We start from the raw sequence: 24,199 nt of genomic DNA on the forward strand, positions 1-24,199 counted from the left end.
TTAGGAAGATACCCTGAGAAATTCCAGGAAAAGCTAGCAGCTAGGAAGGACATGAGCTGTTCAGAAGGAGTACAAACATTTAAATAACATAACTTGCTGGAAATTAGGCTTTGTGAGAAGTCCCATTGATTTCTTTTAAGTCATTTTATTAAAAGGTCTATTAATGCTTGGCTTGCACTTTGTGGCCATGAGAGATGTCGGAACGAAGAGCTATCAAAGGTGGTTATCAAAGTTTTTTTTTCCCCATTTAACTTTTTCCAACTATTAAGCTGCTCATTTTGTGGAGACAATCATTAGTGTCTTTAATGTGAAACAAAGCTTCTGGATAAGAGCTGCTAGCTGAAGATCAATATGAAAGATATCATTTCAGTTACAGCTTTAATAACTGTAACAATAGGGAGCCTGGCATCGCTGGCTTTATGCATTAATGTAATTTAGAATCTACCAGGTACAAATCTTATCAAACATTAGCAGTGGCTGCACTGGGATTTTCTAGGTAAGGAAACTGTGTGATAAATGGGAAGTATTTGAAAGGTAAACTTTCATGTAATCAGGCTCATCTGCCATAAAAACATGAAAGAATTTACATGAAGAAAAAGAAATAAATAAACCAAACGAGATTCTTGGAAAATGATGGTGGCTTTTAAGGAACTAGTGGTGCGTATGCTCAGAGAGCACTAGGATGTCTCTCTTGTTTATACCAACATAAAATATGACCCACAAAACCGGAGGATTAGGTATTTCAGCCAAATGCAGTGCAACTAAAGATTTTCTACAAACTACTGTATGTAAAAACCTGCACCTACCTGAACATGAAGTCAGTTAAACCCCAAAATAGACAAGGAGCTTTTTTCTTGGCTGCCAAGAAAGCACCAGCACTTCAGACCAGGAGCACAACCCTTCCTCCAGCTCCACTCAGCTGCAGCAAATTCACCATTCCCACCTCATTTCTTCCAGCCCACCTGTCTCCAAATTCCTCTGCTCCCTATTTGCTCCATGCTTTTCACATTGGGGCCCATTGCCTCAACCTTTCCCAGGCTTTGGAGATTTGCATGATTGTGTCAACCTTGTGCTTCTGAAACACTTTATCTAAAACCATGTTATTTCTTTTCACAGCTCTTTAATTTTTTGGTAAAAAAAAAATAAATAAATCATCACCTCCCCCTCCACCAAAAGAAAAAAAAAAAAAACAGGCCTGAAAATTATAAAATACTAATTTTGGATCTTCCCTGCAAAGTTATTCTTAAAACCTGATGCAACCAATTGGCAGTTCTTTAAACAATTTGTTTAACTTGTGTCCAAATGTCTTCAGGTTTTAGTGCTTACAGGTGGCCACTTTAGATTTACACTTTAATTTCGAGAAAGATCTAAACTGGGAACAGTGAATTTTGAGTTTATCATTTGCTGATAAAAAATGGAAAGCTCAAAGTTAAAGTAGCCAACTACTGAGAAGAGTTGGCACCTGGCATTTTAATTTTTAAACACTAGGGTTTTTTTGTGTAATGAGGTTATAAAGCAAGAATCTGACTTCAGGACCACAATCGAGAAGAATGAGCTCTTAAGGATGACAGAACCGCTGGTGGGAAGCTCAGTTGGTCCAAAATCCAGGTTTGGTCCAAATAAACACAGAAAAGTTTGGATGCTCGTCTGGGTTTTCTACCTGCCTCGGGGCTAGAGGTGTCATGAGAACAGATTCGCTCATCACAGCTGCAGCACTTCCCGTTCTGGCCATGGATGGAATATCCAGGAGAACAATCTTTCTTGCAGAGCTCTGGGGCAGGGGAGGGAAGTGAGGAAAATGGGACCGGGTATTTTGTAATCTTTCAAATTGGATTCCAAATCTGGGGGAAGACTCAGAGATTAGAAAGGATGGCAATTTTTTTACTTTGCTCCGGTTTTGGCCGTACTCTTAAATGCAACTTTTTACTGTAACTGTCAGAATGTGTGGCAGCTCAGATAGTCAATAATCACACAAAGAAAGACATAACTTCTTCTGAAGTAGGCATATTCAGTGCTGTCCTAAAAAAACAAATATAAATTTAGTTGTATTGGTCTATGAAATATAAAGAAATGTGGGGTTTTTCCCCCCATGGGCTTTATACTTAAAAGGAAGCTCTTTTTTACTCTCAAGGTGTCAGGTCTTGAGACCTTTGAAGGGGAAGGTTTCAACCCATCTGTGTGCATGCACACCCTTAACTACAAAATCATGGATGATAAAAACCTATTTCCATTCAGTCTTTGAACCTCACCAAATGAGAAATCAAACAGAAAATAAAATATTGCCATGTTAATAAAACCAGATAGGATCCTGAAAAAAAAAAAAAAAAAGTTGGCTTCAAATGGAATTTGATCTGATTTAGGGCAGGAGAGTGCTGCTGTCAACTATTTGTCTAAGAATAGGCACATTGCCTAACAAGGACACTCTCTTGTCTGCTTTAAAACCCCTTCTCAGTGCATTAAACAACATTCAGCAAGCGTGTCTGTACATAGCGCAATAGCACATGTATTTAGGGCATGCACAAAATAATTTGATCCCCATTTCATCGCATTGGTGGTGTAATTATTTCGCTGCAGTAATGAAACAAACAAAAAAAACCCTGGTTCTTTACCTCTCCTGTCATGTTGCATCGGGTCACTCTGTGCCACACGATGTGATATCATGCAGCTCAATGCAAGGAGACACATGTCCCTTCTCATTGGAAATTTAAAGAAATGGAGCTTACTTTTCCCCTGTGGGAAACTGTGCAGGTCAGGTGCCCAAGACTAGCTATGGGATGCTTGATATAATCTCAGTTTCAGTACCTACATATTTCAAATCTGACGGCATTTTGAAAGGAAACGCGTTAGATGCCACAATTCGGCTGTAATACAGCACTTAATAAAGATAGCGTAGAAGGAATATAATTCCACAGCTTATGTTCCTTGTCACGGTGTGCACTGACACACATTGCCAAAGAGGCTCCTTTAAACAGCACTTTCAGACATACTTTTTTGAAATATACAGTGTTTTATACCCTAACCCTCAGAGAAACCTAATGCCTCTGAAAGCACATGGGTATAGAGTCAAGGGAACAGAACTGATTAATGATGAAGCCAAAATAAGACCTTTTTCTGGTCAAAAATACTGAAACAGTTAAGCACAGAGAATAAAGATAAGGAGAATGTACAGGACCTGGGGCCAAGTTCTCCTCTCAGTTACACCAGCATAATTGTGGAATAATTCTATTTCAATTAATAGAGTTAATATGATGAGAATAGAATTATCTGTGTGAAGAGCATGATTGAAACGTAACAGTCGACCCAGCTTTGAGGCACCATCTTTAATGTGTGCAAAGGAAATATGCATCATCCACTGTCCTGTTTTACAGGTAGAGAAGCAGAAGCAAGAAGTAAAAATCCCTTGGCAGGCCAATGTCCAAGCTGGGACCAGGGAAACCTGACAAATTCCTTTTCCACTTGGTTGCAATAAATAAATACAACTGAAGGCTATCTTGGAAACCAAGTGATGTATTTTATATATATATATATATCTATATATATATCTCTCTAACATCATGACATGTTGCTATCTCATTCCTGAGTCAAAAAGGTGTAACTTTATAGTGCACTGTGTTTTTTAGCATCACAGTAGTAACTTCAGTGTCATTAACATGTCTGTATAGTTGAGTGTTACTGTTTACATAATAAAAGTGCAGAAAAATTAGGAGCCTGAGGAACACAATCAGAAGAGATGCAGGAAATAAGTTTTCCCAGTAAAAATAAGTTTTTCCTACTAGTAAAAGCAAGGATGTATGGTATGGACTATGAGATAATGATAATGCTAAAGCAAGGGGATCATTGAAATTCAAACCAGATGTTAAATTACAGAAAATAATATTATTTAGGGAGTTCTGGTTAGGTAAAACCTCATGACTAGGTTTTTTTTGTCTGCTCCATTGACTTACCAGAACAGCTCAAAGGCTACATTCTGCAGAGTTTTGGAACAAGTAAGTTTTGGGCTACAAACACCTGATTCAACTCCATGGTGGTCCTTTGGCTTTGAACAAGCTAAGGCAAAGGAAAGAAACATTTGAAGATCATAAAATTTACCTCATTCCATCAATTTTTGCAAATTTTGTGTAATAAGGATAATGGGACATGTCTTTTCTTCCTTGTTGGTTCCACAGCTCCAATCCCCAGTTGTGCCTGAGAAATCACAACCTCAATGTATACCTGCATTTAGCTCTTAAACAAGTCATCAAATCTTATGAAATGTGACCCAAAACCGATATAGCATAAATTTCCACTGCTATCCTATAGATGACAGTAAAATCAAGAATTATAAAATTAGAAACACATATTTACCCCTTGCCATTCCCTGTGTTTTCTGAAGCATTAATAACAATAACTTAGAAAATATTTTCTGAGTGTTTCTTTACCCCTTTTTCTCTCCATGCCTTGGTGTCCCCAAACAGAGGTGGGAACTCTGGCCAGATATCTTAGAGGGTGAGTAGAGTGTTTCTAGTCCTGCCCCAAGCTCTCACAAGGTCCTGCCCCAAGCAGTGACGCCCCAAAGCACCAGATCCTTGAGAAGAACCAGTGCTGGCATCTCATGTCTCCACAGCTCCTGCCAGCATCTCAGACAAAAAAAAGGCTGTGAAGAGATGAAAAGAAAATATGGAACAAAAGAAGTGGAGCATGGTTTTTAGATAGTAAATTATATAATATTTTCATAGGCAAGTTTTCTTTATTTTTCCCCCTCAAGACATAAATTACAACAGAGGGAAGTGACATGTGTGAAGAAAAAGAAGAAAAAAAAAATCTTTAATTTTTTTAACCCTTTTTTACTTTGTCCTAGCAGCTTAAAAATATTTTTAATATGTTGACACCATGCTTTCTATAAAACTCAAAAGGATTCGTAGGCTTCGAGGAATGCCTTGGTCCTGTCATACAACCCCTCAAATTGTAGAGAACTCCATTAATGCTAATGCAAATGTTACATTTTTTTCACTGGGTGCTAGGAGAACAACAGGGAGAGATGCAAAACTTCCCAGCAGCGCATTCAGTTAGGAAGGAATTTTATACTGAGCATCCCTTCAAATAATTCTACTTTCAAGTGCCGGACGATGGGAACTCGGCTCTTTTCTAGCGAGCATCTGCCCAAATTTTAAATTAAAAAAAAAAAAAAAAAAAAAAAAAAAAAAAAAAAAAAAAAAAAAAAAAAAAAAAAAAAAAAAAAAAAAAAAAAAAAAAAAAAAGGCGTTTATCACAGGGCTGTGGGTCTGTGGCATCATCTGCTCCACCTGTAATCTCTGGTGCTGCTCTGCCCCCTGGTGCTGCCGCGGCCGCAGAGCAGCCGCCCGCGCCCTTGCGCGGGGACCGCCCGCAGAGCATCCCCCACTGTCACTTCTCACTTCTCCCGCAAGTTCAAGGTCAGTGCCTAGCTATTTTCAGCTCATCTCTTCTTGATCCATGCAGAGAAATGACAAGGTAACGTGATTTGGGGTCAGCTGTATTACAGGAACCGTTACATAAACGGAGAAAGTGGAAATCAATCCCGGCTGACAGTGTCTTCGGGATAATCAGCGCTCACTCCATGCCGCTGTCAGCTCTCCTGCATCAAACACCATGTTACTTCTGTCACATCTCCTTAACAAAACCAGAGTCTCATTTTTGGCAAAGTAAATAAATATTTCACTTGGGCTTGCATTTAATTCATTGTTTAGAGAACTTTAACACTTTGGACTTGCAATGAGTCCCTGTTTGGAGGAGAAAAGACGGTTTACCCTGTCAGGTCCATTACTGCCTGCAAAGAGCGCTGGCAAAGATACAGCCCACTCTTATGAAACACCCCATTCCTCATATTTTGTGCTTGATTTCTTTAAGCAGACGATTGTCCTCCAAATCTCCGTTACCGAGCAGACCTCGCCTTCCCAAAGCGCTTTACCTAACCCACGGTCATCCTCATCCTCACCCCAAACCCCGTCACAGCCTCCCCGCTAACGTTTCAGGACACCTTCCTCAATTTGTCTGATTATTATTACTTTATCTGAACCATTTCCTCCCTTAACTAGACATCTTCCCTAACGCAGAATTATGAACATATCATTTCACAAGATGTGCCGCGTTAGCCGCGTCTCGGTGACAGCACATGGTATGTCAGTTTAGGGGAGAGAGCAGCGATTCTATCCCACCCACCTTGTGCTCCCATGGAACTGCCAAGCCTGCAGTGCTCCGCCGAAGAACAATTTACCATAATATTAGTTGTCAGTAAATTCAAAGACGGAACTCCTAAAGCTATAAAATGGATTAGAAGCAATTTAAAAAAGAATTAACAAACTAGAGTAAGAGTATACTGTCAACAAACAAATGCTTCATCATAGCACTGTAATTTGGAATTTTAATTACCCCTCTGCTTCTGTAACAAAACAATGTCTGAACTGGCAGCCATTTGAATCTCTCACAGGTCATTGAGCATTCTAGTTAATTACTCTATGAATAGCCTGTTTTTCTCCCCTCTGGAAACACGTTTCTAATGGCAGTCAAGGTCTGACAAATGTGTCATCTACATAATTAGCTAGGAAGCAACACAAAACATTAAACATGCTTTGTGCCGACAACTATCAAAACATTTCATTTGTTGTCAATTATTCATTACTTTGTAGGTTCTGAAGGGGTTGTTATTATGAAAATAAGTCCAGATGCTAACAAGGTTAGAGTTTTTCATTCAAATTAGTAATCAGAGGACTAACTTTAAAAAATGTATCCTATGTACGTTTATGGCAGCATTCAATCAGCACTAAATTATAAACGAATTTAGCTAAGTTCAAGTTAAAATAGCCATGGCAGAGCACATACACTAATTTGTACAGTTGCAGCTCTCTTTGAAGTTTTAGGATCTAAGCTGAAGTAGCAAACTTTCAGAACCTTTGGCAAGACTAATTTGTGCTTGGTAAATAGAGTAAAGATTTTCACAGCATGAGATAATGTAAGATTGCAAAAAAAAAAAAAAAAAAAAAAAAAAAAAAAAAAAAAAAAAAAAAAAAAAAAAAAAAAAAAAAAAAAAAAAAAAAAAAAAGGGGAGGGGGGACCTGGAGGTTTTTGAACCTTTTTTCTACCCTTCTGTCACACTGAGTAAAAGTCAAAATCAGCAATTCCGACTCATATAATATCTCTTCTGAACTTCGGTTTGGCTTAACAAGGAAGCCAAACCAGTTACATTCACCACTCCCTTAATAGAGCTGAAATGAATTTATCCTCGTTTTTAAGAAGAAATAGGTGCTGGTTATTTCTTTCTTCTATGATCTCATTATGCTGCTGCCTATCAAGCAGCTGAAATGGTACAGTGAAACTGTGGGGAGGAGAAATAAACAGGGAGTCAAACAATCAAATTAACTTTTTCCTTTGTAGCCAAGATTATTTCAGTTGAAGTGCTATGATGCAAGTGTACAATAAGGGGTACCTGCTCACTGGGCTTATTTAAATAAATAAAAAGGAAAAAAAAATACTATTCAGAAAAGCAAAAGGATTGTTCTGACCCGAAAATACGACTACACACAAAATATTGGTCCTGTAAAAAGGTTGGGAGGCAACCTGCATTGCTTCATAGAGAAAAAAAAATCACTTATTGACAGTAAAGTGAAGTCTAAAATAATCTCATGCATTGATATTCTATTGTGGGGGTCTAATCAAAGGACTTGATGGTATGTAGAACATCCATAGGGGCACATCTGTGCAGGCTGAGGGCCTTTGCCCTGGAGATGGAGCAGCTCCTCACGTGGGGAGCAAGGGACACGCACACTGAGATGGATGAAAAACTGGATCAAGGGCCGAAGGAGACAGTCTGTGAGCACAACATGAGCAGATCTAGGTTTTCAAAGCACAAAACCAGTCTGAGCACAGGAAAGGGACATATGACACACTTCATTTCGCATTTCCCTGCACTGGAAAGGAGAATGACTAATGTTACTCAACAGATTTATTTTTTTATAGCAATATTTATGTTCAAGAAGTAAAACTGGACTGTGTTTTTATGGATTGACTGCTTTCATACCTACCCTGAAATATTTGGAGCAAGCAAGGTGTAAGCTTGCATTTATTAACAATTCCCACACTTGTCATGGGAAGTTCATACATTTTTATATATGGGAAGCTCATATATTTTTCTATATCTGTCCCAGTGCTATTATATGATTTAAAGGGAACACAGCTTTTTCCTTATAGCGATAAACACAGATGCATCTATAACAGACTAGTGTATGATGATAAAATTTGCAGAGAATAAAGCCTGGCCAGTCAAGGATTTGATCACAAATAAGAGAATATTTTTCACAATTATGACAGGAGAAGTTTTTCTGCTTTTAGAAATATTTTGTCAAGATTTGTTTTTTCCTCCAGGAAAAAAAGTAAACTGGGGAAAGAAAAAAAGAGCTATCCTCAAAAACTTTCCCTAAATAAACTCCACTATGAAAGAAGCTCTGATGATCTCTCAGAGATTGAAATAATCCCTTTTTCAGCTAAAACTACCCATAGCAATGAAACTGAAAATACTCGAAAAGAGGGCTGGAGACTGTCTTGTAATTAACATTAAACAGATAACATATTTACAAGGAAGTCAAAATATTTTGGAAGCCGATAATCCTGTAAGCCTTAACGTGGTATAAAAACAACAAATAAATGCAAAGTGTTACTGTTACACATGCCTGCCTGATCAATGGTTTTCACATATTGATCTATAAATGGAGTTGACAGTCTGTGTTGGCTGCACATTTTCCAAGCAGCTCTATTTTTGTACAAAACCAATACGGGCAATTACCTTTGTTTGAGATGCCAAGTCTTATCAATTCAATGTGATTTAGTGTCATTTTAATTAAATATCAGGATCTACTTCAGGACAATCTATACAAACAAAGCCTCAAACCTGACTATAAGCTTGATTTGAAGTAAACACGTACAAGCCCTGCAATTTCAAAATATGGCTCAAAAACTCTGCTAAACAGAAGGCTTATATTTTTAGCAAATTTATTTCTGTCTTTTTGGCTAGCCATAACTTTGGCAAGTGTTCTATGATCACAGGAGTAAGAAACAAAAGAAGATTGCTTCCTGTTTCTCTGATAATGTATTAGAGAGATAAATAAACCTACCAGTTTGTTTAACCTAATCAGAGAAAGCTCTAATACATTAACATTTTGGAATGTGTAAATAGGTTCTAATTCTTAATATAGACACCAATAAAAAAGACATTTCATTGTTTGAAATTGTTCTGAATGAAGCAAAATGCACTTCCCTGGGGTTTAACACACGAAAATAGCAAATATTCATTTACACTGCTAGTTCAGACGCTACCATTAAGCACAGAAAGAGCCCACTCTTGCCACAGTCTGTGTCCAGCTTCGTGATTTGTGTTCTTTAAACTCTACATTAACACCAATTTCAACCTTTGCACAAGGCTCAAGCGTTTCCATCAGAATGATTAACATAAACACCCAAGAATCTCTGGCACGGTTTAGGTCGGGCATCCCACATTTGCATCCGCACCACTATAAAGTGCTCAAGTGCATATGGCCCTACTGGTGTATGATGCACATCCTTCTTTGTCACGCTACAGAAAATAATCTGTCCACCTTCAGAAGTATAGCCCCAGGTGTGCTGACAAGCACCACAGCAAATGCTTGAGAATACAGCAAATCCCTGAGAGAAAATTAGGTATTTTCTCCTCTATAAATCGCCAGTCGTCTTTCTACTTTTGTGTTTGGGTTTTTGCCCTTTATTGTCCAGAGTGGGCATTTATTTTATTTTTTTTTCTGAATATGTTTTAGAAAACTATATTTCTATTGACTGTTCAATATGTGCCAAATGCTGATTGCCTTAATCCACTAAAGTAGGTAGTTTTTGCATAAGTTGAATAAAAAGGATTTGACCCATTTATTAGTAGAACAGAGTACACTGCAACACACTAAATATGGACAGTGAAAGAGTAATATGGAGTCCTTTATTCAGCTGTTTCTAGGTTTTCAAAAGAAAAATATTTCCAATAATAGGACAAAAATATTCAGTCAATGAAAAATAGAAAATAAGCATAATCAATGGATACCTCATAGACTATATTCATCATCTAAAGGCAGACCATGAAAACATAAAATTTCCAAATAGATCAGGACAAATTTATCTTTTAGCACAGAATTATTAGTGTTGATTGATATATTGGTATCTTTTAGCAGGGATCGGTGTGCCTTTAAATGGAAGAGTGAAGACTGCATGTAGAGGTACAATGGAGAAGACTGTCTCAAATTTTAAAGCAATATTATTAAATTTATATATGTATATATGTGTGTGTGTGTGTGTCTGTGTATCACTTGGATCTTTCTTTTTCAAGACACTTGGATGGAGAGAAAATACTCCCCTCCATTACTTTTCCCAAAATCCTTTACCAGTCACACGCACAGGCATGTCAGCACAGGGCTGATACACACAACTGATATTTCCCTGCTCTTTTAAATCTCGCTGCATTTAAAGCCTGTATTTGAAAATGTTTGGATGGGCAGGAATTTTGCTTTTACTTTGGGCGTTAGCAAACAACTTTAAGAGGCTTATTCGAGTAAATACGCCCAAGCACTTTCAGTCTGTCAATATCCAGTCAGAAAATTCTGCATGGCAAAAAGAGATGAAAAGAATGGAAATAGAAAAGGAAATTAGTAGCATGGCAAGCTTTCAGTCTATTATCCCAGAGCCAAGTTTGCTTGGTAAAATGACATATACTCGGTAAAATTCCGCTTTTATATAATTAGCTACTAAACAAATGTAACACAAAGCAACTTTTCAGCTCCCAGCCAATGCATATATATTGTACCTGCTATGGTTATTGGAATGCAGCACTGAATATTTATGTCTAATTTAACTTTTTAGAGCCCTTGCTCTGTAACAGTCCAGCATACTATCCCCCAAACTAAAGTTATGTAACAAGGTAATATCAACAATGAGAAACTGCATGATAAAATCCTGCCCAAAAGTGAAAAATGCTAATTTTGTCTCATTTAGCAGCTGGATACAGAAATGCTCATTAGTTTTAAGAGGGTTAATCCTTTTAACTTTTGCATATTGATATGCCAATTATGCCTAATTGTACAAGAGGCATCAGTCAAGGTAATAGTGCATAAACACATGAAAGTTATTAAGTACATCCCAACATGTAATAAAGTAGGTGTTAATTGGTAGCTGAGTTCTGCAGGCTATTGAGGTGGATAATTCATTGAGAGATGGATCACTTGTAATTTCTCTACATAATTCCTTTTGCAGTCTCATGCTGTGATGTTTTCATGCTTGTCAAAAACAACTGCAGCCTAGTGCCTTTTGTTAAACACAGCCAATAAAATGTTAGGCATCATTAAATATACTTAACTTTTAAACTTTTTCAAAGGTACAGTTCTTCCTCATAATACAGTACAGTATTCCCAGTAAATTATTATAAGCCGTGTTGCAGGTTTGTGGTGGAGGAACATTTCACGTCAGATAAAAGGAGTAAACATGTTCAGCATATCTGAGGCAAAGGCTATAATTTAAATGGAGTATGTTATCAGCTGCTAAGATCTAACCAGATTTTTCTCTCCCAAAATATAAGGTGAAATGGGTTGTTATACCAGAGAAATTAATGAGTAGAGTAACATATTTCTAAATAAGTCTGAATACTGAGTAAAAAGGGAAGAAAATGTGGAAGGTCTTGTAGTGTTCCTCCATTTCATAACTTTGTCAGAAAGCTGAATGTTTCATAGGAATCCATTACATCAACAAAACAAAAAAGTAATGGTTGGCACGGTTGTGAGGAGTGACTGAGACCTGGGACTCTGTCCCCAGCTAACAGAGTTTTCTCCCTCATTTGCATTCTCTGAGAACAAAATGGATCTGGAGTCCAAAAAGTGGCTAGCATTGCATAAATAATTTTGTAACATCATATGGCCTCAGCTGCAAGTTGCCACCATTATGAAAGAAAATTAACCAGGGGAGACTCATACCAATCAGTTTGTTTAGTAGCTCAGAAGGAGTACAGGGGCAGGGACACAACTGGCAATAGAGTTCATCACTAACTATTTAATTTAAAAAAAAAAGAAAAAAATGATAATGGGTAAAAAATGACTCAACTCCTTCAACTCTGTCAACTATTGAAACAATAAGTTCAGTGTCTGATTTTTGTACAATTCATTCAACCTTAAAACAAGACCTATTTTTGTTACAAAGTTGTTATTTATTTGCAGGGCTGAAATTTGCATTTTCTTTTGTCTGTTTTTAAAGTCTGCCTTTTGAGAAACCCTGACATATATCTGGCACTGTAAGCACTACTCTCTACAGCAGTCTTACTTAAGCAACTGAGTTTCAACTGAGAGTAGAAGTGCTGAGTAGATGTTATGATCATGGCCACCAAAGCCAAATTCTGCCTTTCACTGAAGGAAAATTGTTATTCCAGTACCTGGCCATACTCCTAAAAACATATTAGTGACTTTAAATATCTCCTTTCAAGGGATGATCACAAAACCAATATCTTAACACACGTGAGACAATTCAGTAGATTTTTAAAAGTTGGAAGACTCAGAAAATATTAGAGGTGTTTTTACTTACAGGCTCGGCGACTTTCAAATTGTCAGACAGAATCATAGATTTGCTTTGGCTCAGTCTATCGTGGTGACTGTTGGCATTTTTGATCCTCATTTGAACAGCCCCCGTACTGTGGTGGGAAGGATTAGGCTTTTCAGAGGCTGTATCGGAAGTTGAAGACCTTTCCATGGTTACTGGGTTGACCTGAACAACACAAAACAAGAGCATTAGTCTGGGAACTCTTCATACAAAAGTGTATCAATGCCAGTTCTCTGTCACTGTATTCAGCAGAAGAAGCTGAGTTATCTCGCTGGCAAGATCTTGATCATCTTTGAACACCAGGATAACTATCAGCTGCGTCAGCCTGTAGTTTTTATTATTGTCCTTATCACTCACACATCCAAACTGCCTTGGAAGAGTTAGTTTATGTAAAAGATTATCCTTATCTCAAAAGCCATTCTCCTCCATGGTGTAATCTCCCTGCAAGCCTCTGTCACGTCCAGCTGGCAGCCACTACGCTTTGTCTTTGGCCCTGCTCACACGACACATTTTACATCTTGCAAAAGAAAACGACACGCTGTGAAGCCAATTAACATATCTTACCTCCACAGTTCCACACGTTCGTGCTACAAGTGCATCTCAGGGCCACACTGCAACCCTACTAGAGTCAGATTCAAACGTAGAGCTAATAGAATTTCCCTTGGTTTTTACAATTCTTCGACTGCACAGGTGGGATTTTTGTTTCTCTATCCATTTCTAAAATTTGAGATGGAGAAATGGTGGAACACATCAACTCTTGAGCCCTTGGAGGGATTGGGGGAGAACTTAGAATGGCCACAGTCTCCAGCAGTGCTGCTGTTCAACCTCCAGTTTTGGTGTTAGAACAACTCATCAAACTCCATTTTAGCGATTCAATGTCCCCAAATATTTTTCATAAGGAAAAGTTGCTTCATATTTCCTGTACAAAACATCAATACATCGATCTACAACACCTGCTCTTTTTTCCTTCCCCCTTGTTCACCCTGGAACTACTACTATATGTAAATCATGAGTAAAGTAATATGCTAAGAGTCACAAGAAAACTGGCTCTTTATGGTTTTATGGAACCTCACAAGAAAATGTGTAAGGAAGAGATACTACATAAGCTGAAATACCTGGTTTCCTATCTATGGAGCCAGGGAAATGGAAATCCATTAAGTACAGTTATAATATAAACTGTGGAAAAATTAGCATTTTTCAAATGGGTCAAAGAGCACAACTATTTTAGCAACATCCCCCCAACCTCTGAAGACTCTAAAAGATTAAATTCCCTGATTTCAAGAAAGCCCATTGCAGTGAGGGCACGGGAGCAGAAGAGGATACGGTCCTGGTGTGAAGCTGGGAGAGAGACGAGGAGCTGTGCCGCTTGTCTCTGGGCAGGACAGAAGGACACAATTCCCATAGGTTAGAAGGACACAATTCCCATAGGTTAGAAGGACACAATTCCCATAGGTTCAACCTCTCCTGGCACTGATAAAACCATTCCTTACAGGAAACTGCCTCAGATGCAGAGGATGATAATGAGGGGTCATGAGGTCAGAATGACTGAGGTTGGAGGAGACCTCAGTAGGTCATTTGTTCCAACCCCTCTGCTCCAGCAGGACCACCCAGAGATGGTTTCCCAGGACCATGTTCAGAAGGTTTTTCATAGAATCACAGACTAGTCTGGATAAGAAGAGACCTTAAAGATCATATAGTTCCAACACCTCTGACACAAGCAGGGACCTTCAGGGGAATTTAAACTCATTCAGCCAGATATATGGAAACAAGAGGAATCACAGCACTCTTGAAGAGAGAAATAATAAGAAGAAAGCATTTTAATATCAGCCATTACTCACTCAACACGATGTGTGTGTCATGACAGAAACACTGAATTTAGTAACAGAAAAAGTAAAGCTTACACCCACTGGCTGTTTCCTTCATTGAATCAGTTACTCAAGAATCACAGAAGTTGAACCCCTCATGAGAAAAATTAGATCAAAGCTGTGTCCTGTTACTCAGGAGCATGCATTATTGCTGCAGAGCTGGCGTATGATACTGGAGAAAACTCTGCATGGTCCTTTGGTGGACAGCACTATGTGTTCTCCCCCCCCAAAAGACACCCCTCATCACCCTTCAGAGCAGTCAGCACCCAAATCCATGTCACAGGGACACTCTGCCATTTTGGCAGTAAAGACTGCAGCTGCTCTAAGAGGGAAATGTTTTTTTTTTTTCCTCCTCCTAAACTTGGAGAGTCAAACCGTTTTGTATTTCATGTTGGTATCAAATCAAAATTGCTTCTCAACAGATTTTCAGTAGGCTCCAGGCTGGAGAGCTGATCAGACTCGAGAGACGAGAGCAACACTGGCTCTGTCACAGATCCAATGTTTGGCTGGAGCACATCACTCAGATTTTCTTCTGAAATCTCCCACCTATAAAACTCCGATGTATCCCTTTTTGGGAGCATCATGAGTTTTAATTAGGTACTCTCTGTCTGGTGTTGCCAGTACATGATGTGCTATAAAAAAGTTTAATAGTGTGACAAAGTCATCCCCTGGATCTCAAGTAGGAACACAGCCAGTAAATGACAGGTCTGCAAAGACTCCTGAAAGTTTAAACTGTAATCTCATTGAACCTTAGGTAATTTTCCTGAAAATTGAAACTAATTTGCACACATCAGAGTATTATAAGGCGACTTTCTTGAGTACCAAAATTACAGAAACCACCATAAATGAAAAGAACCAAAAAACCAAATCTGAACATTTCCACCATATTTGTCTCAGTGTAAAAAGAGTAAGATCCTGCAGGATATGAAGGAGGTCTTGCAGACTATGAAAGAAAGGTACAAGTCAAAAAAGTTGCTCCCTTAGGATTTTCAGGTAGGAATTCTCTGTTGTCCAAACTCCATTCAGACTCCAGACAGAGTCACCAGCCCTACATGCCAGTAGATGGCACCCTGAATATGAGCTCCACAAATGCAACAGCATCACATTTGCATTTGCAAGAAGAATTTGGTAATCCTCACACACTGCCCTGATTTTTTTTTTTTTTTTTAATTTTTTTAAAAATAACAGAGGGGAAGATCATTGGGAAACAGAAGATATTGACAGAAAACACAAAAAGGGTCCTATCTTCTGTTTTTATGTGGTGGTGCTTCCAAACTGTTAATAGCAGCAACAGAGCCAAATTTGGGCAGGTTTTGCAGGGGAATTCATTTCACTTCCTTTGGATGGCAGAGCTGCCAAACCCTGTGCAATTGCTTGTGAGGCATTCCGTGTTCGTTACACAATTAGCTAATTTGCCTTTTGGCAAATAGTTAGCATCTGAATATAAATTTTAGTTTCAAAACCTCCTATGGTTGATTTGTTGGAGAAAGCCATTAAACCAAGACAGACTTTTCTGCCCTCTCCTCCTTGTTGTTTATGGGGTTTCTGGAGCAAAGGGACAGCACAACTTTGAGGCATTGACATAAGAGAAGAGGGGTAAGGGAACACACTGAAAATTCCTCTTGGAAGTACCTGTTTTGGGGCGCTGTGTAACTAAAGGGATAGGTTGGAAAAGGGCGAGAAAGAGCGAGGGACAAGAAAAATGCTTGACATGAGGTTGGATGGATGATGCAGGAAGAGAAAACTGATTCATAGAGTGGGTAAAAGAGGTTACACTGGGTATGAGAAAGGAGAACTTTGATTTCTGGGGAATGGGTAGATCAGCTTTCTGATTGGGCAAGAAACACCACCGAGCTGAGGGGATAAAATCATCTTTCTGGCTATGGAAGCAAAAGAACTTCAGTCCTACAGATAGGTTGGAAAAGGGCGAGAAAGAGCGAGGGACAAGAAAAATGCTTGACATGAGGTTGGATGGATGATGCAGGAAGAGAAAACTGATTCATAGAGTGGGTAAAAGAGGTTACATTGGGTATGAGAAAGGAGAACTTTGATTTCTGGGGAATGAGTAGATCAGCTTTCTGACTGGGCAAGAAACACCACCGAGCTGAGGGGATAAAATCATCTTTCTGGCTATGGAAGCAAAAGAACTTCAGTCCTACAGAGCCAGATGCTTTCAGAGGTACCTCAGGAGGTCAAAAGCCCTCTTTGAAGGAAGAAGAAATTCATACCTTAAATAAAATTTGCAGCCTCAGTGGTCAACCCTTGCAGTCACTTTTCCCACAGATTGTTCCATGTGTTTGGGATGCTCTGAGAGGATCCCAGAAAATCCTAAAACCCCAATTTCTAAATATACAGTTGACTTTCAAACACAGGTGTTACAGAGGTGAAAAACAGAAAAGTTATTGCAGATGTAAATCCACAGACGCAGCAAGGCCATCCCACTTCTGCGAATCAAGCCCAGGTTGAGAGAGTAACACAGCAAATTGTGAAGATCAGATCTCAGTCTTACAAAGTACTGGATCTTGCCAAAACTATTCTCAAGAAGATTTTCTGCGATGTTTCTTTTAAAAGTAGTGCTTTCACAAAATCGTGATGTTTGATAACACTGAAAATATGTCAGTTACTTCTCTTTTTTGTTTGAGGAAGAAAAAGTCTTTTCTGTCTTTTCAAAAAGAGAAAGAAGATGACAAAGGAAACACAATAAAATTGTTAACTTCCCAGTGAAAACCGAAACAAACCCTCCCTTTGCTATTTGTAGTTTCCATGAAAAAATGGAAAAATATACTTTTTAGATTTTTGAAAAAATGAAGACAGCTCATCTTGCTGCCATTCTTATGTCTTCAGTAGCCTAATTATGGTTTCTGTCTCACAGTAAGTGTTGCCCTCCTAGAGCAGCTCATGGGCCTAGAATGGGTTTCATATTGCATTTATCAGCATTTTAATTCATTTTATACATTTTTTTCTGTCCAGAAACTGATCCTATAATGAGTGGACTGACCAGTATTAGTCAAAAATTTTCTTTGCTGAGTTTTGGTGCTGTACTGGCAAAGTCACTATACAGATTTTCTACAATTTTTAATTCTTAAGAAACAAGAGGATAGCAGTAGTTCCAAATTTTGGCTTGAGCTGTGCCTACACCTCCTATAGCTACATACAGCAAAAATCAGAATGGAAATGTTAATTCATCAGCATCTTGTACCAGAGAAGCTGTGGCTGCCCTATCCCTGGAAGTGTCCAAGGCCAGGTTGGACGGAGCTTGGAGCAACCTGGGGTAGTGGAAGGTGTTCCTGCCCACAGCAGGGAGTTGGAATGAGATGGTTTTTAAGGTCCCCTCCGATCCACACCATTCTAGGATTCTATGATGAAGCAGTTGTAAAAAGCACTTTTCTCCAAAAAAAGGGGAAAAAAAATCTGTAATGAATATAATTTCTTGCATTTGTTATTCAGGATTATGAGATTAAAAATATTGTATATATTTTTCAGTATTTATCAAAATAATATTTCATTTCTTCCACCTTTTCTCCCCGTGACTTATGCACCATTATCAAGTCAGAAGCATAATGAAAGTGCTCAGCATAGCAGTGTGAAAACACTGCAAAACTCAAGTTAATCCTGTTGCACTGACTAATTTAACTCCTTTGCTGGAGAGAATGCTGTACACAAAGAGAATCCACAAAACCTAATGCAACAACATCACAGAAGAATAAAAATCAGCACCAGGTTCACCACCCCACTCGAACTGTGAGGCTGCAAAACCATTCAGAGGGAAAAGGAAGTTACAGTTAACAACTGAAAAAAAAAAAACAAAACCAAGAGAACGCCACACACGTGGTGAGTCAGAGCACTCCTGTTGAGGACAACGTGTTGCTGTGTCTGTGAAAGAAATGTTTGAAACCAGCACACCTACGTAGATACTTCTGCTGTTGTGTTTTGCTCTTGGCCTCTGCTGCACTCTCTGTCATCTCTGCTGAAGCACAGCTTGGGGCAGCAAGTGCTCCGACACACACTGATGGAAATAAAGGGGGACAGATGAAAAAGCTGTAGGTAAAGAGAGGGGATAGCAAGTAAACTGCCTCATAGCTTTCTTTTTTTCAATTGTTCTTATCTGCACTCTGCTGTGTCTTTATTTTCTTTAGCCATCCCCACCGAGCTGCTCTCACAGCAAACACGTCACTCCACTGTGCCCAGGGCATGGACACAAACAGCAAAGGCTGCTGAGGGATACGGTGTCCTGGGCTGGTGCCCAGAAGTGTCCTGAAGCCAGTTTATCTGAGCACTGGAAAAACAGAAAAACCCACTGTAATGAAAATACAGAGCAGATGTAACATTGCTATGGCTTTTCTTTTGCAAAATAATTGTCATGTACTTAGGAAGTGAGTTAATTTCAACCATTAGTCCTATCTTTAAATAAATTACGTGATCAGGGATGACACAACTTCACCACTGCCTGGGTCTTAACTCCAGTTTTGTCTGTTTATATCAAATAGACAATAAACAAGAATTTAGTGCTGAGTTCAGTCTGCTGTGTTAAATGCCCTAAACTCAACAGCTCAGTTTCCCTTATGACCCAAAATAGCAAACTCATCACTGAGTTGATGGATCCTGACTCCTGCAAAAGCTCATCAGCCTTAATTATGACATTCCCTTTTAATTTTTTTTTTTTACCTGTTGCAGCCATATTAGACTTTTGGTGGTGTCTTTCAGAGCAGACAACACACAGAGCAAGGATCACAGGTCATCTTACCTCGTGTCTAAAAGCTAGCTTTGTAGTCACTCTTTTCTAACCCACTACTTGTGGACTTTCTGCAAATAAAAGCAGAAACAGCCTACAAGTTCTTCAGGCAACTTTAATTTACATGTACAGTTATCCATCTCTCTCCTGTGGTCAAAGAGAAGAGTAAATCATTTTTCCTGATTTATTTGTAGCCATATCTTACTGTCCAGAATTTCTCTGTTACCATGTGAGGCATAAGCTGCTCAAACCATCATTCACAATTTTTTGTGCTCTGAGATATATAATTCAGTGTCTACATAGGATGCACCTAAAGGTAGATTTCTTGACACAGCTTGACCCAAATCATAGAATCATAGAATAACTGAGCTTGGAAAATACCTCTAACATCATCTGTTGAAACCCAGGACTGCCAGGTCCATCACTAAACCAATGTCCCCAAGCATCACATCTACATGTTTTTTGAACACTTCCAGGAATGGGGATTCCACCACTTCCCTGGACAGCCTGTTCCAAAATGCCTGACCACCCTTTCAGTGAAAGAATTTTCCCTAATATGTAATTTAAAGCTCCCCTGGCACAACTTGAGGCTGTTTCCTCTTGTCCTATCGCTCAGCAGACCACACAGGTAGTAGCTCAATACAACAGTAAAGCATTAAACAACTCTTTAAGCTGAAAAACCTTTTATCTTTGAGATTTTAACAGAATCCTCGATATGATGACCACTTCAGCCTTTTTTGGTTTATTCTCTTATATTAGGAGAGGGCTATATTTTACAACAACACAATTCTCACAACTGAAATCTCCTGTACCAGCTTAATATCCAGTAGGGACAAAGTGTGTTATCATATTAAAGAATATCTTCCTAGTTTGTGCAGTGCAGCACAGGCAGTTCCAGACTTAAAGGCTGATCCTGATCTCAGGTTCCCAGTGAACCTGCTGAAGCTCATGGAATTAAAGCAAAGCAACAGCAACATCAAGCACAGTTGAGGAGGAAAAGCAGAGCACTGAGAGCAGGCATGGAAATGCACTTTGTAACGAGAGGGAGGGGCACAGACTTTCACCCTCGTACAGCAGTAACGATGTTGTTTAATTTTGGGTCTAGGAAGGTATGAAAGTTTGTTTTGATTACTCTGCTCCTAAGAATTAAAGTGTTAAAATGCAGTGCTTCATTTCTCATTCCTGATAGTTACCACACATACCAGAAATAAGTGATTCTCTACTTACAGCGCGTCACAGACTCACATGAGCACAGTCTACACCCCACAATACCTCACAGATTGTTACAGTTTAGTGATTTCCTGTCCATTGACAAATGCAACAAAAATATAAGTGGTTTTCTGCTATGAAGATTGACTGCAGGTTTTTTCTATTTCCTCAACAAGTAGTAGTAGCACCTCAAACAGTCAAAAAGTTAAAAGTATAAATTAAAATAATAGAAGGCTGATACTGAGTCCCACTTTCTGGCAAATGGCAGAAAAATATCCAGATATATTCAGTAGAAATATTATTAATCTTTACAAACTGTTGCTTGATTTGTCTCAAGGACTGGATTAGAGAAACACGAAGAGACAAAATTTATGTACCTGTGCTGGACTGGCAATTAATATCATCGAGGATTCAAAGAGGGACCTAAAGTCCTCCTTTGGGTTCTGAAATTTTGTAGAAGATGATAGCTAAGAGCCCCAGAGTCTGTTATCTGCTATGCACAGCCCTTTGAAAACAGCAGGATAGATGAAAAAGAAAAACAGGGACTGGGAAAAGCTACTTGTACCCTGTAAGGCAGAGACATGCTATGCCTGGAAATGCTTTCCTATCTGGATGGAAATGGCTTAAGAATCAGAAAGAAAAAAGAGTAGAAGAGAGTTACTATTCCAAAGTTTTGCAGACACAGTGACAAACTTTTCACATCCACATTTAATGGCTACAGATCCAACAGCTCTAATCCTGTGATTCTCTGTGACCTGCTGTCTACACAAAGAAAACTTGCTAGGAAGTATCTTGGGGATATTACTGAAAACAACAAAAACACGCATAACAGGGTAAAAGAGCATCTTCAAGTCAGCAAGTGACTGCATGTGGTCATGTCTCTTCTTGCATCCCTTAGTTTCTTAATTATGTTACACGTGAAGGTCTCAGGAAAGGTAACAGTTGTTTCCAAAGTTCCTCTGTCCCAGTATATCATATGGGATAACATGATGGGGTCTGTTTTCACCACTCCCATGTCAATTTAATACCTCACTTTTGAGTGGAACTTGAAGCTCAGAAGTATCCTTTTGTGTGCAATTTGGCCTGCATATATTCTGGGAACATTTGTCCATAGTATAAATTCAGTTGAATATGTAAAAGAACATGCCTGGGAAAATAAAAAAAAACCTGCTACTTCTAGGTCTTCCTGCTGGCACTGCGTTTTGTTCCTTTCTGGAGTGCATCTGATCCATGACACCTGCTTCTATTTTCCATGCTGTGCAAGCTAGACTGCAATCCTTTAGATGAAGAATATTGGTTGTACACACAGTATTAACCAAACAAACTGTGAATATCATCCAAAACTCAGCACTTTTAATGCATCCCACTACACTGAATAGCAGGGGTAACAGGACTAGAATGGTTTAGACATTAGACCAACGTCAGCAACTTGTTTACAGCAGCAAACTTAGTAACTTCTTATGATTCTAAGAATTTAATAGATTTAACACTAAATAAGACCTAATAAGTGCTAGAGGAGAATGCTTGGTTGTTCCTGGCCTGACCTACACATGACGAAAAGATAATTTCCTTCTACCTGCTTGTTTTCTTCTGTGGGTTTATATATTAAAGACAAGTAAAGAGCAGAGTCACAGCTTTCCAACCACCTCAGGTAAGACTGACCAGCCTAAACTCATTTTACATCTGCATATGATGCTTGTTGCATGGTAACATTTTAGTTTAAAGCTGCCTAATTCTGAATTAAAAAAAAAAAAAAAAAAAAAAAAAAAAAAAAAAAAAAAAAAAAAAAAAAAAAAAAAAAAAAAAAAAAAAAAAAAGAAAAAAAAAAGATCCAATGTTTTCTCTAGGAAGATCACATAAGAATCACAAATTTTCCCCGGTGCTTGAAAGAAATCTGTTCCTATACCCTAAATGTTCAGAAAAGTGTTGTTACTTTTAATGTTGCCAGATCTGAAGTGATGAGATACTATGGGAAAGGTTATTCTTGCAGTATTTACAGATACAAGCAGAAGCAGAAGTGACAGAAATTTCAGAGTAAGGCTGCTTGAAATACTTCCAGCTCAATTTTTGCAGAACTTCTCCTCACAGAGATTTGGATATTCATCAAGCTTTCCATGCTTACCTGAACTAGACATGTGGTGATGGTAATTTTGGAATATCCCAAACTCTCTGGAGAAGTAGAAGAGTTGGTACCACAAGGCAAACTGATGTACCAGAAAAAATATTTTTTTTAACATCTGAAGGCCTGCTGCAAACAGCCAAAGGAACAAACTTCATATAAGTTCTAAATTTCAGAGCATTACCATCAGAAATTTTGGATTCAGTTTGGCTGGGGCTGTAAAAAGAAGTTATAAGGTCAGTTTGTGTAGGATGTTACAGCCCATTTGTGCACAAGCACATCCACCACTGGTTGATTCAGGGGAGTGAAAGGGCCTCACTTTCATCACTGCATAAAACTACAGACAAGTTTTATCCCACTCTACCTCTCAGTTACTTGGGCACTACTGAACACTTGGAGCAGTTGTAAGTCAAGCCTCAGTTCGCTCTCTGGTCCTTAGTTCCTGTAGCAGCACCATCCCCTTCACTAGCAAAAATGCCTCCTTGAGTTCTGTAAAGCCTTTGGTGAAGTAGCAACAGCAGTTTTAACCTCTTAGAGTGTCTCAGAGTTCCTAAACTTAGAAGTTTAAATGCATATCTGCTATGTCTTATTCCATTTGGCAGTTCCATACACCCATCATCCTATAGAAGACATGGCTGTCAAACTGAAATACTGAGTTTATTGAATAGCAAAGGCTATAAATCTTCTAAGATTTTAAAAACTATCACTTATTTACTTAAAACTTACAATAAATTTTTTTTGACACTGCCTGCCTCAATAGTGTCTTCAACAAGAGGCTTGTCCCTTATCCAGACAGTGAAACCTCCTCCCTCCCACTCCCAGGGATGATGTTCCACTCCCCGTGCTGTGCACATGAAACAGTCCCTCCTACCCTCTCTCAATCTTCCATCATATATTTCTGCAGCAGTTTTTGTGCTGTGATCCTGCAGCTGCTCCCTTTACTTCTTCTCGCTGCTCCCACTTCCCATCTGAGGGAGGGAAAAAAAAGCCTCCAGACACTTTTTAATCTGTTCCCACACTCCATCTCCACTCTCCTTTGCAGAGCTCCTGGTGCTGCACTTCTAAGAGACGCTGCTGCGAAATGCAGCAGAGATGGCACCTACAGCTCTAGGAGAAAACTTTTAAGCTGTAGCAGGAACTAGAAGGGGAAATTCTTTGTGGTTTGCTTTGAGCAAGCCCCTCTTCGGCGTTTTCTGGGGCCCCCAGTTTTCTTTGTGCACCAGGCACCGCTGCCAGGGCCCAGAACAGAGCTCGAGGCATCAGGAGTGTCTACCCCACCATGCTGCTCGCCAGCACCACGTGGCAAAGCAGAGAGAAAAGACAAAAGCCCTTGTTTTATGTGATAGTATCTGGTATCACATCGTGCAGCTAAGATGTCTCCATTTCATAGCAGGGAAACACCAATGGTGTCGTGGTGCCAAAACTGCAACAGAATCATAGAATGCTTTGGGTTGGAAGGGACCTTAATGATCGAGTAGTTCCACACCCCACCATGATCTCTTTGATTATGCAAGAATTTGGAGCATAGGCTCTGTTAAAAACCTCGTACACACACTTTCTGCAGGCCAGGAGGCCACAACCACCTGTACCCCCAGTCCCACCACAGACGTGCTACACTTGGTAGGAGCAGTAAAAGTCAGCAGCAACAGCAGCAGGATCCACATGTGAACA

General features: G+C 39.1%; 1 protein-coding gene across 1 annotated transcript in view; it reads right to left on the minus strand.

The window, feature by feature from the left end:
* Positions 1 to 24,199, minus strand: part of ARHGAP15 (Rho GTPase activating protein 15) — a 332,236-nt gene that overhangs the window by 302,294 nt on the left and 5,743 nt on the right. The window contains exon 2 of the mRNA XM_027890674.1: positions 12,589 to 12,768. Coding sequence (XP_027746475.1) covers positions 12,589 to 12,753 — 165 coding nt within the window. The 5' untranslated portion in view covers positions 12,754 to 12,768. The remainder of the gene's footprint in view (positions 1 to 12,588; positions 12,769 to 24,199) is intronic.

This window comes from Empidonax traillii, unplaced genomic scaffold, assembly GCF_003031625.1.
Source record: "Empidonax traillii isolate 1590-97213 ecotype Southwest subspecies unplaced genomic scaffold, ASM303162v1 scaffold294:size1087701, whole genome shotgun sequence".
NCBI classification, from domain to species: domain Eukaryota; kingdom Metazoa; phylum Chordata; class Aves; order Passeriformes; family Tyrannidae; genus Empidonax; species Empidonax traillii.